The sequence below is a fragment of the Mytilus californianus genome, unplaced genomic scaffold, assembly GCF_021869535.1.
Source record: "Mytilus californianus isolate M0D057914Y unplaced genomic scaffold, xbMytCali1.0.p SCAF_2, whole genome shotgun sequence".
NCBI lineage: Eukaryota > Metazoa > Mollusca > Bivalvia > Mytilida > Mytilidae > Mytilus > Mytilus californianus.
Window position 1 is genome coordinate 32,873,258 of NW_026262668.1, and position 18,247 is coordinate 32,891,504.

General features: G+C 32.0%; 1 protein-coding gene across 1 annotated transcript in view; it reads right to left on the bottom strand.

Annotated features, from left to right (window-relative positions):
- Window positions 1-18,247, bottom strand: part of LOC127729717 (uncharacterized) — a 177,847-nt gene that overhangs the window by 68,623 nt on the left and 90,977 nt on the right. The window contains exons 31-38 of the mRNA XM_052237577.1: window positions 16,051-16,183; window positions 15,252-15,333; window positions 13,002-13,142; window positions 9,007-9,065; window positions 7,684-7,877; window positions 6,501-6,565; window positions 4,006-4,279; window positions 3,064-3,207 (exon numbers count right to left, since the gene is read on the bottom strand). Of these exons, the coding sequence (XP_052093537.1) occupies window positions 3,064-3,207; window positions 4,006-4,279; window positions 6,501-6,565; window positions 7,684-7,877; window positions 9,007-9,065; window positions 13,002-13,142; window positions 15,252-15,333; window positions 16,051-16,183 (1,092 nt within the window). The remainder of the gene's footprint in view (window positions 1-3,063; window positions 3,208-4,005; window positions 4,280-6,500; window positions 6,566-7,683; window positions 7,878-9,006; window positions 9,066-13,001; window positions 13,143-15,251; window positions 15,334-16,050; window positions 16,184-18,247) is intronic.

Consider the following 18,247-nt stretch of genomic DNA (forward strand, 5'->3'; position numbering starts at 1 on the left):
CTTTATCAAATACAGGTGAATGGATTAATCTGACACTAAAATGGGCTTTATCAAATACAGGTGAATGGATTAATCTGACACTAAAATGGGCTTTATCAAATACAGGTAAATGGATTAATCTGACACTAAAATGGGCTTTAATGTCCGCATTAACATGTCCATCAGTAATTTAGGTTTTTTTCCTTCATGATCTGTAATTTACCTGGTCATTTAATACTAATAATGAACACTGATTAATAACATGTTATTTTTTGTTGTAGTTTACTCAAACAAAGTGTGAAATTTGCTGATTGTATTTTAGAGAAATATAATGCAGTAAAAGGTCCATGCGATAAGTAAAACATATTGATAAAGCCAAGAACTAGGTTTCCATGGAATAACAAATTCATCAAAATTGATATTCACGAAAGCAATTGAATGCATTTAAAAAATTCTAACATTTTCTTACCTTCAATGCTTATAAAGTTCTTGAAAATGAGGTCAAGGTCAAATAAAACCTGCGTGACTGACATATAGATCATAAAATATTTCCATACACCAAATATAGTTGAACTATTGCATATAGTATTAGAAAAAAAAAGACCAAAACTCAAAAACTTAACTTTGACCACTGAACCATGAAAATGAGGTCAAGGTCAGATGACACCTGCCAGCTAGACACGTACACCTTACAATCATTTCATACACTAAATATAGTAGACCTATTGCATGCAGTATTAGAAAAAAAGACCAAAACTCAAAAACTTAACTTTGACACTAAAATGGGCTTTATCAAAAACCGGTGAATGGATCAATCTGACACTAAAATGGTCTTTATCAAATACAGGTGAATGGATTAAAAGAGGGACGAAAGATACCAGAGGGACAGTCAAACTCATAGATCGAAAACAAACTGACAACGCCATGGCCAAAAATAAAAAGACAAACAGACAAATAATAGTACAGATGACACAACATAGAAAACCAAAGACTAAGCAACACGAACCCCACCAAAAACTGGGGGTGATCTCAGGTGCTCCGGAAGGGTAAGCAGATCCTGCTCTACATGTGGCACCCGTGGTTTTACTTATGTTATTACAAACCCGGTAAATAGTCTTATTAGGTAAGTCACATTCGTGAAAAGGGAGGGTATTGTAGTTACGACATAAGGAACATATCCGATTTCATCTATGAAACGGTTATTCCATAATGGTCAACCAACTCGTGATGGCATCCGTAAAATTTACGAAGGGATGACTTCAACTTCACCATTTGGAACTCTTGGTTTAATAGCTTCCTTGTGAGCAGCAATCCTCTATCAAGGAAATCATGATAGGAAACACAAGCCCGGGAATATCGTATCAATTGGGAGATATATACTCCGTATGCAGGCGCTGCTGGAATGTTGCTACAGAGAAATGGAAAGTTCACAATTGGGAAGCTGAAATCATCTCTTTTGTCGTAAAGTTTTGTTTTCAATCGACCCTCATTGTCAATTTCTAGATGTAAGTCAAGTCCCTTTGAACAGACTGATCTTTAAAATAAGGTCGTATTTTCGACTGAACTAATTTATGATGAAGAATATTGCCTAAGTTGACGCCATCAAGACCTTTGTTGGCAAAGGAAAGTTTAAGAAAAGACCTTTTCTCTTTTTCATCTTTTCCAATGCGAACTGGTTTGAAAAGTCTGTGACTTGCAATATCTGAAATAATAGCTGTAAGTTTGTATTGGTTTGAATGAGGGTTTGTAACTGTGGTTTCCAAACATAAATTAAACAGAGAATGAAGTTTTGAAAGGGGTAATGAATACAGTTTCGTGCGAATGTGATGAATGCCTAACGGCTTTTGTATAAATGGCAGCAAGTCATTAATAGAGACATCATGAAAAGTAGGTGATGTATATTGACGATGACCATGACTGCTTCTACATCGAGGAGTAGAGTTAAAAATATTCATTACATTCACTGAGCTACAGGAAGGACTAGATAAAATACCTATACCATCAATTTTGTCATTGCAACAATCTGACACTAAAATGGTCTTTATCAAATACAGGCGAAAGGATCAATCTGACACTAAAATGGGCTTTTATCAAATACAGGTGAAAGGATCAATCTGACACTAAAATGGGCTTTTATCAAATACAGGTGAAAGGATCAATCTGACACTAAAATGGGCTTTATCAAATACAGGTGAAGGGATTAATCTGACACTAAAATGGGCTTTATCAAATACAGGTGAAAGGATTATTCTGACACTAAAATGGGCTTTATCAAATACAGGTGAATGGATCAATCTGACACTAAAATGGGCTTTATCAAATACAGGTGAATGGATCAATCTGACACTTCTGACACTAAAATGGGATTTATCAAATACAGGTGAATGGATCAATCTGATACTAAAATGGGCTTTATCAAATACAGGTGAATAGATTAATCTGACACTAAAATGGGCTTTATCAAATACTGGTGAATGAATTAATCTGACACTAAAATGGGCTTTATCAAACACAGGTGAATGGATCAATCTGACACTAAAATAGGCTTTGTCGAATACAGGTGAATGGATTAATCTGACACTAAAATGGGCTATATCAAATACAGGTGAATGGATCAATCTGACACTATAAAATGGTCTTTATCAAATACAGGTGAATGGATTAATCTGACACTAAAATGGGCTTTATCAAATACAGGTGAATGGATTAATCTGACACTAAAATGGGCTTTATCAAATACAGGTAAATGGATTAATCTGACACTAAAATGGGCTTTAATGTCCGCATTAACATGTCCATCAGTAATTTAGATTTTTTCCTTCATGATCTGTAATTTACCTGGTCATTTAATACTAATAATGAACACTGATTAATAACATGTTATTTTTTGTTGTAGTTTACTCAAACAAAGTGTGAAATTTGCTGATTGTATTTTAGAGAAATATAATGCAGTAAAAGGTCCATGCGATAAGTAAAACATATTGATAAAGCCAAGAACTAGGTTTCCATGGAATAACAAATTCATCAAAATTGATATTCACGAAAGCAATTGAATGCATTTAAAAAATTCTAACATTTTCTTACCTTCAATGCTTATAAAGTTCTTCCGAGTATTGCTATACAAGGATTTTATACGTGGGAATTTCCATTTTTTTATACCAAATTTTTTATCAATCATTTCTTTATCAAATTCTGCCTTATCTTTTAACTTCTGATCAAAGAACTTTTCTGAAAAAAAGATGTTGAATTTAAGTTAAATAACTTCTTTCAAAACAGAAAATACTAACAACTAATTATGACGTGTTTACACTAAATAAATTGGATGTGTACTGGTTGATATTTTAGTCCGGGAAAACATGATTTATTAGTTATTATTAGCTTTGAACTAGCTTCAATAAAATGTGAGCACTCTTAGGTCAGCACCAATCTGATGTGTCAAGCAGCCCTTTCAAAGTGATTTTTACAATTTGTTCCTATCTTGTGCTGTTACACCACTGTCGCAGGTTAGGGGAGGGTTTCTGAGCTCCCATACATGATTAAACAGCCACAATCTGTATGTGCCTGTCCCAAGTCAAAATCTGTAATTCAGTGGTTGTAGTTGGTTGCTATCTATCATATTTGTTTTTCACTTATTTTTTATCATTTATCATGCAGCTTGTTTTCTGGTTTGAATTATTTCCCCGATATATATTGACATTCTGCCACTCCAGATTTTCAAGATAAAAGACAATACATGTGCATTTTTTCCTTTGTTTTATTTATAGCCTTTTTGCCATGTTGGTTGGCAGACATATTTTTAAAAAACTAATGTTAAAAAATAAAAATTTTAAGTGTAATATTTTTTGAACTAGTGTCAGTCTTTCTGACATTTTTAATTGTATCAATGGTGTTGTCTATTTAAGATGAAACATTTGTCTGGCATACAAAATTAAGCCTGGTATCTTTGATAGGTTTTTTTCTATAAATTATGATTTTTTTTGGGGGGCCTTCTTTGTTTCTTTACATTTTTCTTATTAGACAACCTACCATGTACACAACAAAGTCTGTTGATTTTAACATCACTGAACATAGTTGTGACCTTTGGGTACTTCAAAGTCATGTCGTCTAGTGCAGATGGAAGAAAAACGGATGAATGTGAAGTTCTTGGAAATTTCAACCATTTCAGGAGTGTTCTGGAACTCACTGTGATTGCTTGTTCTTGTATTGTTGGTCTTGTATTGGACTGTTTACATGAACTGAATAACTTTAAAGTATCTGTCTGCCACTTTGGGTTAATACTGTTTAACATAAAAGCACTTCCCTACAAAAATATCATTAGTAACAGCATCCTAAAATACACAAGTCATCTTAAAAAGACAGCATACTGTAGATTCATTTATTTTTTGGGTACCAATTTTCTATGACTGAGGAAAAATTGAATTTTCGTGGTTATTTAATTTCTTGTTTTTTTTTTAACAAAGTCTGCATTCACACCTATGGAACATTTGTAATCTGTTGAACATTTAAATTTGTGGTTCAGCTTTATCCCCGAAAATTGGTATCCCATAATGAATCCACAGTATTGGACTTTACTTACATTTACTGTTAAAGCAATCAATATTATGACATATTATCCCATGAAGTATAAAACTTTTAAACAAACATTCTTTAGTAAAAGTCCCATAACTCAAAAAAGAATTGTAAAAATAAAAAAAATGAAAGTAAAGATAATACAGACACCTACACATGATTGCAAACAATCATATAAAGTGTGAGAAATTTCAGGTAAACCTTTTCCAAGGAAATGCATTTAGAATATGACTTTGTGTTACAGAAGAAGAAAAATGTCAAAGTTCCATAACTCCTGCAAAAATTGTCTAATCTAAATGAGGGTACAGTCATATGATGAAAAACAATCCTACCAAGACAACTCTCTACCATAGGATCTGAGAGAATTTGATTTTTCAAAGTGTCCTTGTTGTATGACAGTAGTAAAATCAACAGACTGTCAAAATGACACCTGTGTTTTACAACCATTTCTTGTTAAAGCAATAAAGGGAATCGCACTTGACCTCCATCTTTTCATCAGAAATTATGAAATGAAATTTCAAAGGATTATTTCTTTCATTTTCAAGTTATCCCTTGGAAATGACATAAAACTTTAATTTTCAATCAATCAAGGACCACAATTCCTGATCTGCAAAAGTGAAAATTGTTACTAAATATCTAATTTGACATTCATTTTGTTATTAAAACAGCATATGAAGATTTGAAAAGGATTTGTAAAATGGCTCTGATGTTATTAGAAGAAATGGCATAAAGCATAATTTTTCAATCAATCAAGGAGCTAACTTTTCAATGGCAGAAGTGAAAATCATCAATTTTAGATTTGAACTCCATGTTGACACGAGAAACATATTATTAACATCTTAAAAGGATTAGTCAGAGCAACCTGCAAGTCAATTAGCTCACCTGATGCACTTTCCAAAATCAATAACAGGACTTCTTATCAGAAACCTGTTACTTAGAGGCTCTAGAGAACATGTGTCGCTCACCCAGGTCTATGTGCATAATCAACAATAGACTCTGTCTAACACTGTGGACTTATTTTGTTGATCTCATATTGCTGATCATTTTTTCTATTTAGTTTTTTTTTTTTTTTTAGTTCATGTTAAAAAAAATATATACTTTTTTGTAGATTTTGCCTTACAAATAATTTTGCTTTTAAAGTTTCTATTATAGTTTTTGACTTAATACACAAAAACCACAAAAATTAAAGGGCAATAACTGCAGAATCCTGTGGTCCAACATTGCAAAACCTACCTTTTGCATTAATTGTTAATAGTTTCTCCTGCTGATACATGCATGAAAAGATTGCCATTGAAGATTAAACAAGCAACAATCAATCAATCAATTATATCTATGCTCTGCTTTACAGACGGGAACTTGCTTGTAAAAAGGGACATTCCTGTATTCTATTGTAAATTAGATTAGATTTGATTTGATTTTTGGCGTTTTAACGCCACTTTTAAGCACCGCTTTTGGGCTATTTCGTGGCGGCCAGTTTTTATTGGTGGAGGAAGCCGGAGTGCCTGCAGAAAACCACCGACCTTCGATAGGAAAACTGACAATCCTAGTCAATTAAGATTGGAGTCGAGTGCACCCACACGAGCGGGGTTCAAACTCACAACCTCAGTGTTGATTGGCTAGTGATTACAGAAGTAACTACTTAGACCACTAGGCCACCGAGGCCCCCTTGTAAATTAGATACCGGTACTTCATTATTATAAATTTTCATGTAAACTTCTACCAAAGTCACTTTAGCATGACAAGTAGGTCAAATTGACTCACTTTGCCTAGATGTAGCTGCATGCAAGCAATAATTCATCTTTAGCAAGGAAAAATATCATTTTTTGTTAACCAGGACTTGTAGACCCATCTCAATGGATGTATGAAGCAGACTAAGCAATTTTACAAATAATACTTTATTAGTGGCATCAGTATAGTTACTATTTAGATAACATTGTATAGTACATAAATACCTTGGTAGTTAAGTATGGAGGTGCTGGTATGTATGTTTTATAAAGAAGGGTACTGTCAGCCGACTCTGAAATAAAAATCATATATTGTTGGTTGATCATGAGTTGTCAGGAATTTCATAAACATGAATTACTTAAAACCTCTTCTAACTTCTTTCATAGCTTCACAGATTGGATTTGGAAGTTGGACTGTTTCACATGCTGATATTTATGGTGATATGGTTTATGTTCTTATTTTAACATTTGACCCATTTAAACTTATTGGTTCTTTAAATAATATAAAAATAAGGAGATATGGTATGATTGCCAATGAGACAACTATCCATCAGAGTTCATATGACGTGGATATAAACAATCAGAAAAAAACCATACTGTATAGTCAGCTATAAAAGGACCCACCATGAAAATATGAAACAATTCAAACGAGAAAACTTACAACCTAATTTATAACAAAACAATTTAAGAAAAACAAATATGACTGTCATCGACAACCAGTGAACTAAAGGCTTCTGATTTGGGACAGACACATAAAGAATGTAGAGGGGTTGAACATGTTTGTGAGCGCTCAATCCTCCCCTTGGACTCTGTCTGCATACCTGCCAACTTTTCACAATCTCCATGGGGGATTTTAAGCACAAGAGGACATTCCTAAGCTCCTCTTATATTGTCATAAGTGTTTTTAATCAACTTCTATATTGTTTAGATGAGTATGTATGTGCTTAAATACCCTTTTAACTCATTTAAATGCCTGTTTTGAGGTGTTCAATTTATATAATAAATATTTTCAAAATTCAAGTCAACATCTCTCATGGGGGATATCCCCCATAAATCTGGATAGTTGGCAGGTCTGTGTCTGCGTGTTGTGGTATCTAGCAATGTGTATGAGTTTCATAAAATTTGGATGAGTAAAACTTAAGTTGAAGTGCAGAAATGAAAATGGAATGGATGTAAGAATGGACAGAAGGACAGACAGAAGAAAAGACGGAAGGACAGTCTAGGGCAACACTTGATGTCCCATTGCTTATGGCAGGGATGGGGGCATTAAACAGAAGGTGCATATTAATATTATGTCATGATGATCTATTATGTAAGTCTGTAATGCTTAATAAAGGAAATCAAAAAGTGTTTTATCTCTTTCATTGATTTTCACCTAATACTGCAATACATTTGACTTTTACTGACTTACTTGAGTATTTGATAAAGTCTTTCATTGACATTACGTCTGTCCTGTTCTGCCAATCTAAATCATCAATACCAACACAGGTATCTTTACAGAACCATTTTACTTTAGTACTGTCCTTATCATAAGGAGTATACTCTAAACTGTAACCTCTGTCAACCTTTCCAATCACAACAGCTTCAGCAAATTCATCCTTGTCACTGAAATATTATTTTTTTCCATTAATGTGGATATACTAAAGGCTTTGTCTTTTCAAAATATCAATTGGCCAAAATGTTATTCTCAGTTGCAGTTTAAATTCAAGTTCAATAGTCTTATAAGTCTGTAATTCATAAAAGTGTATTCTAGTCTATCTGCTTTGATAATTCAAAATTACTTTAAAATACAGAAAATTTTTTAACATTCTTTAATTTGAAAATTGCAATATGATAGGTTTCGCAAAAAAAAAAAAAAAATCCAATTTAAATTTTAAATTTTAATAACATTACTTGCATGTTGTATTTATACATTTCCCACAAGCTGTAAAGTTAAACAAGTAAATCTATAACTCATAATGACCTACTTTTGCACACAACTAATATGAACAGTTGTTTCCTTCTCATTTTTATGAAATAATTTTTTTATCGTTATCAATGCAGAAAGACTGCAATATAAAACATGTCTTCAACACTAACATACCAGGTTGATAATAAAAAGTACACATATATATATGAACTTCTGATGATTTGAACCTTGGATAAGTTGAATAGTTATGTCCAGTACCTTCCACCTCTGCTTACCAATGTTTAGCTGAATAGTTGAACCTCACTTAATGATAACTTACTGAAAAGTATATATATAAAAAAAAAAAAAATAGGATGAAAGTGTCTGACCGATCAGAAAAGTCTTCACATGTAATGACTCATCACTGCGAAGCTGCTGACCAAATAGGTAATCATTCTGTTCAGTAGTACTGGAGAAGAAATGTGTGACAAAAATTTTTGAAGATCATTCAACATAGTGCAAAATTCAAAGTATTAACAAACAGGAAGTTGCTGACCAAACATGAGCCGTGCCTTTCTGTTGAACCTGAGAAAGATGGAAATATTTTTTGAACTCACAGAAAAATAGACAAGTTGAAGGCAATATAGCCCCACCCAATTTAAAGCCAAGCAGACAGAAACTTCAAACCATGAGGCATCCATAGATCAATATGGAATATCTAGCTGTAATCCTTCAGGAGAGGTAAACCTTTTGTGGAATTTATTTTATTGTGGATAATGTTTCTGTACATAGACTTGCCATTGCTAAGCATTCAGCAAAATAGTTACAGGGCAGACATTGACTTACCTGTCCAATTTAATGATCACTTTCATTCCTCTTCTTACAGATGCTGGATACAGAAAAGACTAAAAACACAAACAGTATGTTATAAACACACAGTACATGGATTGAGTGTTAAGATGTCATAAACATTTGAGACCTTGTACAGTGCCAAAATGACTACAAGAAGAAATTTAAAGAATTCATTGAATAAACTCCACAGCAAACAATAGCTATTGTATTTATACAATGGGACAGGTGAACATGCAGAAATTTAAATAATCAAAAACCAAATGAAACTTTTCCACCGAGTCATCTCCTATTGGTCAATCTATTTAAACTTTTGTCAGTTCTATGGTCCCATTGAATAAATACAATAGCTATTGTTCTCTGTGTAGTTAATTCACTGCGACCTTTAAATTTCTTCTAAGAGAAATCTATCACTCATTGATTAATTTACCTGAGTACAAAAAATATCTTCTAAAAAGATGAACAATTTACAAAACTGCATGTGATGTTGTATTTATTCAATATCAATAATATATTTCAATCTGTTCAATATAAACACTGAATTAATCATAAAATGTTGATTTCTGACAAAATTTTCAACATAGTTCCTTTTAGAAATTTGTTTTTTTGTGTGTTTAACATTTAAAAACTGGAAAATGACGATGTTTAAAATAAGGCCCTCTAAAATGTATTCTATTACTAAACAAACCCCAAAAAATGCAATTTTCAATAGGAACAATGCTAAAAAATTATTAAATTAACTTTTTATGATTTGGCCAATTAATTGATAGATTTTCATCCCAATATTTTTTTATTCTTATTGCGAACCCAATGAAAGTTTTCCACAGTGCCATCTCTATCTTGACCAGGTATTTAAACTTTTGCAAGTTCACCTGTCCTACTGAATAAATACAATAGCTATTGTTCTCTGTGTAGTTTATTCTCTGGGACCTTTAAATTTCTTCTAAGAGAAATCTATCATTCATTGATTAAATTACCTGAGTAAAAAAAAATTCTTATATATAGATAAAAATACTTTTTTACATCGCGATGACCTTGAGGTCATTCCGATGTATTGCTATCGCCTAGATTTCCATTATGTAAATTAGTTTTGGGTTTGTAACTGATCTATAAACATGATAAATATGCGCACATAAACGAGTGCAAAATAACATTCCTTGTCATTTGATATAAATACATCTCTTCAATGAATACTGATAAAAATATTTTTGTTTACAACATAAATTAATAATGTGAAAATGTTTTGTAGTTAGATATATATATATAAGTAAAAAATCATTGATAATATCAATGCACACGTACCGATTGTGTTAAAGCATGCGGAAGAATATCTCAAAGAACGTTTTACGACAGGATCGGTAACTCTGTAATTGTTTTTGCGGGAAAATATGAATGCCTACTCGTATCCAATCTTAGAAAAATCGAATTTTTACAGAAAAGTGTCCACCATGCACTTGCATTGCACTATTATTAGAATAGTAGAATAGAATGATATACAAACGGATGCAAATCATATATATATGTAACTGTTATTTTAATATAATATATAACAACAAATCAGTGTATACTGATTTGTATCACTACAATATAATAGTTATTACGGTGAAGTTGAATTTCCTGTCATTTATTCATCATCCTCGCACGAACTTGTCTAGAAAAAAATATATCTCTGTACATTAACCACAGTTTCAGGTAAAGAGATATGTTGTTTTTTTTCTGAGACAAGTGCTTTTGACCATCCTCAAGAACTTGTGGTCATCCGATGTTCAGTACTTCAGTACTTTGATTTATACTCATTAATTGCGTGTGATGATATATTTATTCAGTATTAATAATAAATTTTCATTCAGTTTAATATAAACATTGATTCAATCATAAAAAGTTGATTTCTGACAAAAGTTTTATCAATGTTCTTATTGAAATTTGATTTTTTTTGTTTAGTTATAGAATACATTTAAGAAGATCTTAATTTGAACATCATTATTTTCAAGTTCTTATTCATGTCAAACAAATTTTTTTTTAAAAGGAACAATGTTGAAAGTTTTGTCAGAAATCAACTTTTTATGATTGAATCAATGTTTATATTAAACTGAATGAAAATATATTATTAATATTGAATAACTACATCATCACACACAGTTAATGAGTATAAAAAAAGTATTTTTGTCTATAAATAAGATCATTTTTTACTCAGGTAATTTAATCAATGAATGATAGATTTCTCTTAGAAGAAATTTAAAGGTCCCAGAGAATAAACTACACAGAGAACAATAGCTATTGTATTTATTCAATAGGACAGGTGAACTTACAAAAGTTTAAATACCTGGTCAAGATAGAGATGGCACTGTGGAAAACTTTCATTGGGTTCACAATAAAAGTTTTTGATTTTGGATTTTGCACAATTCCATTACCGGTAACCGCCGCTAATTTCGTTTCATTCAAAACTTCCTGTTGAAAATTTCGGTTTTTGTATTTCTTCCAGTTACCAAAATAATTAAGTCGACATGTTCTGCTACTCTATGATGCAAACATTATCTTCCGAGAATAGAGATTGATTACAGGAAGGGCATGGAAAATTTGGGTTACGAGAAATAGGCGGTGTCCAAGAACGCAATCGTGGCATGTCACAAATTTCAGCGATTACGGAAAACTGTGGATTTATCTAGCTATACAACGACTTTGTGTCAAGAAATTTGGACTGATATTCAAAGGGCAAAGACTCGTGGAACACATTGGTACAAAAACATGACTGGAATAAAGAAATTGACACAAGCACGAACTTGTGCGATTTACGACCAAAAAAAGTCGGCCAATGTACACAATGTATTATAGCAAGCCCTTAGATTTACCTCAAGGCTGTCGTTTTTTATTGACAAACAGCCACTGTCCCCAGCCCCTCAATAGAGTCGTTTAATAACTTCTTCTTTTTGGTTAAGTTCATTGTTTTACATTGTAATTATATTTGCATCTTGCATAAGATTCTTAAAAGCATCAAACTTAATATTTTCAACACAGTTTGAGTTTTCATTTCACTCTGTAATCATACTACTTGTGTTGCATACCAATGCATATCCCTCATTTTATGGGCACTATTAAGCATAGCTTAGAAAGCAAAATAAGTTTGATGTACTGGGTAGTCTAAAAGAGCATTTCTCCACGTTCCTGGTATTAAATGAAAGTAGGTTTCTAAAGCGGCATTTACATGTAGAACAGTGGTTGCCATTCAGAAATATTTAATTAAGAATTTAAAAATTTTGTAGAATTCCTTATATATACATGATATAAGCTTATCTTTACCCTTGCATACGAAAAACACATTACAAAGGGAATTCAGAGGAAATAAAAATTAAAAAATAAAATCCTCCCACCCACCCCATTTTTTTTAAAATCTGGATAAAAATCTACTATTTAATTTTAGTTTGCCTTAAATCAGTGTTTATATAGAACAGATCGAAATATATTATTGATATTGAATAAATACAACATCACGTGAAGTTTTGTGAGTTGGAAACATGCATTTTCATCTATTTAGAAGATAATTTTTTTACTTGTGTAAATTAATCAATGAGTGATGGATTTCTCTTAGAAGAAATTTAAAGGTCCCAGTGAATAAACTACACAGAGAACAATAGCTATTGTATTTATTCAATGGGACAATAGAACTGACAAAAGTTTAAATAGATTGACCAATAGATGACTCTGTGGAAAAGTTGCATTTGGTTCACAATAAATACCTTGACAAAGAGGAAATGATTCTGTTGAAAGGTTTCATCTCTTTAGCAATTAATAACTACATCCCAAAAAGTACAGAAAAAATATTTGAACAACTGTTCTATTTCAGAGATTACTAAGACAATAGGGTCTATATATTCTATAAATCCCGACAGTAACAGAAAAGTTGATGAAGGTCACTCTACACAACTTGTGCTTCTTTGTGGTAAAGCAACTTTCAAAGTAAAGACAAATATTTGAATAAAACAATCTATACTTACCGGACATTTTGGCCTTTTCAGTATATATTTAGCAGTCTTTCCTTGAACCAGATTATAGACATCAACCATGTATTTGCCTTTCCTCAAACAGTATGAGTTGACAAGTTCACAATTTTTGTATACTTCTAGCTTATAAATCTCCTGTTGAAAAAATAAGCATCTAAATTATAATTCTGATGATAACATTCCTTTAAACTTATCAAAATAGTTAGTAAAAATTTTTAGAAAAAATTTATGTGGCTGTTCAGGTGCTATTTTTATTGTCTGGTGGAGTCAACTTGTATTTTTTTCAAAAACTTTTAAATAAGATAACCTTACCATTTTAAGGTGAGAAATTATACAATACTTTAAAATTCTCTGTAATGTTTTAATGTCCGAATCAATGGTCTGGAGACAGGTATACATTTTTTTATGTTAAATTCAGAAATTTTTGCAGGCATTTATTATTGCAATTGTGGAACAATGGACAGAAATGTGAAATTAATAATTGTGATTTTAGGAAATGCTGCATACTAAAAATGTTATAATTTTTTAAAGTATTTTTTTTTGCAATTGTAAAACATTACTCCAACTCTTAACAGAAACTATTAGAAAACAGGAATTGGGTGTCCAACAAGATCTCAAAACAAGGCTATTTTGCACTAAATGCAGGAAGTTTGAAACCCTATTGCAAAAGATAACAAAACTTATATATGAAAAAAAGTAAAAATAAGAAAAATTATGAACTCAATATTCAAAATTCAAAACATAAAGTCCCTTATCAAATGGCAAAACCAAAAGCTCAAACACATCAAACAAATGGAAAACAACTGTCATATTCCTGACTTGGTACAGGCATTTCCTTGTGTAGAAAATGGTGGATTAAACCTGGTCTTATAGCTAGCTTAACCTCTCACTTGTATAACCGTCGAATAGAATTCCATTATATTGACAACAATGTGTGAGCAAAACAAACAAACATAATAGGTAATAAATTGCTTCGCCGAGCGCAGCTGGATACGACCGCAGAGGTCCAACCCTGAACAGTTGGGGCAAAAATGGACGCAATATTCATGCTTGATACAGGTCTGAATTTGGATTGTAATTAAATATTTGACACATAAAAAGTTTCTGACACAGAATAACTGTAGTCAAAGAAATTATATGATTTGAATTTATATTCAATTTTTTGCTTTTGTGCAATACACTTTGCTGTTGCGAATTGACCCCCCCTCCCCCTACAAAAAAAAAAAAAAAAATTTACACCCCTTTTTTTTTTTGCTTTTGTGCAATACACTTTGCTGTTGCATATTAACAGCCCCCCCACACACACACACACATTTATTTGCAAAAAAAATATATTTTGAAGAAATTTTCTTTTTAATTTCTGAAATCTGAAAGGAGAAAAAATTGACCCCCCACAATTTCTTTTTACCCGCCCCCCCCCCCCCCCCCTCCTTTTTCCCCCCAAAAAAATTCTTTTCCTCAAGGTATGGTCATAATTTCAATTTAAATTTCCAATGGAGTTTGCAACCATACTTACACATTTAAATTTACCATAGTGCTGACTTAATCTTTTTTATAATAGAATTTAAAATATGGTGTCAAATCTTTCATATGGATTTTTTTGTAAAAAAAAACAAAAGATGCAACATTTGCAGATATTTTTCCTTTATAAATATGCATTTTTGATACATAATTTAAAAGCAGTGTAAGGGAGGTAATTCAAATGATGTATTTGAATTACCTCCCTTACACTGCTTTAAATTATGTTTTGTACTAAAGTATTTGTCCATTAACCAGGACACCCTTGTTTTTCTCCCTTTTTTGCCCCTAATTCCTAAACGGTTTGCACCATAACCCCCCAAAGCAAATCCTAACCATCAGAGAGATCCATACACCGTTCCACAAGTTATTGTCTGGAAACTAGAAAAATGCTTATTTTTGGCCCCGAATTCCTTAACTGTTAGTACCATAACCTCCAAAATCAATCCCAACATTTCTTTTGTGGTATTGAATCTTATGGTAAAATTTCATAGAGATCCATTCACTTAAATAAAGTTATTGTGCGAAAACCAATGTGTCTTCGGACGACAACGACGCCAACGTCATACCAATATACAACCGCAAAATTTTTTTGAGGTCGTATAAAAACAGAACAGAACATCTGACTGATATTAGTCAGTAGATTTATGATACTTTTTGACATTCTAATTATAAGGGCCAAAAAAGTGTGATTATCACAGCTTCTCCTTAAAGTGTAAAACATACCTCTAGAGAAGGTTGAAATTCATTGAAGAGTGGTAAGGTTTCTGTGTCTCCAGAGTAACTGGACTCACCTGCACAATTTAACCTATAATGAAATAAGCATTTATCAAAACATTACAAAAGAGAGGCAAAAGGTACCAAAGGGCATGTAACCAAAAACATACAGATATGTACTTTTTCCCTTATCTCGTGCTTTTAGTACACTATAATCTACACCCTTGTCAGGTCCGCACCCCAGCCTGGTATTTTGAATTTTGGAGGAAAAACCTGTGTATTTATATACATGCCCAAATTCAGTAATATTTATAAATCGATGGAAAAAAAAATTCTTAAAACTTATAAAAATATGTTAAGCAATAGATAAATGAATATGACAATTGTTCCTTTCTGATTATTATTATTATGTCAACCAATGAAATGTTTGCTATAGCAAACTGTCCTTGAAAAAGATTTAAATGCCTTTTGAAGATATGATTGTCTTTTTCAACTGATGTTTATCCTACTGCGGATTCATTGTTATTTGTTGGATACCAATTTTCGTGGTTTTTGTGGGTACAGATGAACCACAAATTCAAATGTTCAACAAATTACAAATTTTCTATAGGCCTTGTTTGCAGATATTGGCAAAACCATGAAATCAAATATCCACAAAAATGCAAGTTTTCCTCAATCCACGAAAAATTGATACCCACAAAAATAATTGAATCATCAGCAGTTGGTCAGGCTTCTGTTTAACATTGAGATTATATTACATATTATTTCCATTTCATTTGGACTTATTATGTCTAGTAATATAATATACCTGTGTTGACCAATATCATTTTTATTTGCTTTCTCAAACATCTGTAATACTTCTTCTGTTGAGTAAGGTTTATTCTCTGCTACTTTTAGCCATACAATTTTTATTCCAGTTTCTAATGGAGATGGTCCATGATCTAAAAGAAAGATTGTTTTAGCTTAATGGCCATTATGATCATTAATCCCTCAATTAAATAAAAGCATTAATCCCACAATAAAATAAAAGCAAACAAATAACAAGAATGTGTCCATAGTACATGGAAGCCCCACAAAAAACTACCTTGACCAAAAACTTTAACCTGAAGCAGGCACTATTATTTTCTATGTTCAGTGGACCGTGAAATTGGGGTCAAAACTCTAATTTGGCATTAAAATTAGAAAGATCATATCATAGGGAACATGTGTACTAAGGTTCAAGTTGATTGGACTTCAACTTCATCAAAAACTACCTTGAACAAAAACTTTAACCTGAAGCGGGACAGACGGATGGACGGATGAACAGAAGGACGGATGAACGAACAGATGTACAGACCAGAAAACATAATGCTCCTACTACTATCATAGGTGGGGCATTAAAATAAAATAAAACTAAAATACTATAAACAGCCCAAGTGTATGCCCTTTAGTAGAATCTGTGCAAGTTTGGTGGGATGCTGTCTAGTGGTTTTGAGTTGCAGATTAGTTTCATGAAACTGATATCAGCAGAACCGGCTTAGTCCATTCTTTAAGGAAAAGTGAAAAAAAAATCACTCAGATCAAACATTAAAATAGCAGATACAAAACTTATACACATAAGTCCTTTATCAGTAAAACTACAGGAAAATGAAAAAGAAATATTTTCTGAAATTTGCTCTGGACAACTGTTTTTTTTTTATCATAAAAAATGTGTACATGTAATAGGTTCTGTGGAACCTAGTGTCTTGTCTACCATTGCTGCTGTTACTGTTAATAATGTGTCATGTTTATTGCAAAAAACTATGTTCATTTATCATTAAAATACAGAAAAATCCAAAATAATTGAACTATATCTTCAAATGCTGTTTCTTGGTCTCCAAGTTTCAAAACATTCCATGAAGGTTTAACAAATTTCTAAAAAATATTCAACAGTTACTGATCTATTATTGCTAATAGTATCTGAGAAAAAGACCAAACCACAAAAACTTAACAAGGCCAAGGTTAGATAAAACCTGCCAATTGCACATGTACACCTTACAATCATTCTATACACCAATTATAATTGCTTATAATATCTGAGATATGGACTTAACCATGATCACTGATTAATGAAATAAGGCCCATGTCAGGTGAACCCTGTCTGAAGGACATGTAGACCTTGCAAGGATCCCATATGATATACCAAATAAAGTTATCCCATTACTCATAATAAGTGAGTATTTCACTTGGCAAATAAATATATATACATTTTTTTCTCAACCATGAAAATAAGTTCACAGACAATGGACATGTGACAGACAGAAACCTCATAAGATAAGGTATCTGCATAAAAAGTATGAAGCATCAAGGTCTTTTACCTTCTGAAACATAATTTACAATTGTTTTTCAAAATTTTGATTCAGAAATTGTCTCTTAATTACAATAAAGCGTGTGCCAAAAAATCTATGAGGGTTTGACAAAGTTATTGACATCGAAAAAAATCTAAGCCCAGATTGTAACTAATGTTAACGCAAAACATTTGCTGTGGATACTGTATTTTACTTTATGAATATATGACTATAAAATTGGCCTTAGTAAATATCATATCTACTAGACTGAACCAAAATGTTGACACTAGTGACATTGCAGTTGTTGTCGGAATGTAGGATTGCAATGCCTCCATTCTGCAAAACGTTTCTGTCCAAGTTTTATAAAGGTCTGAAAACTTAAACTATCTAAAAGTTAATTTAAAAATATACTAATGTGAAAATAAGGAGATGTGGCATAAGTGCCATGAGACAACTATCCATAAAAGTTCAAATGGCATGGATGTTTGAAACTATAGGTGCAGCCTTCAACAATGAGCAAAACCCATAAGTCCATTTATCAGTAAAATAAGCTTCTGCTATAAAAAAGAAATTCGAAAATAAAAAAATTCCTGCAGCGCTGGTATCTCATAATATAATTTAAATACAGATTAATACTTGGCCTTTTTCCAAATCGGCTTGTTTATAATCCAAAACGCCATTTTCTTCCGAGGTTAAAGT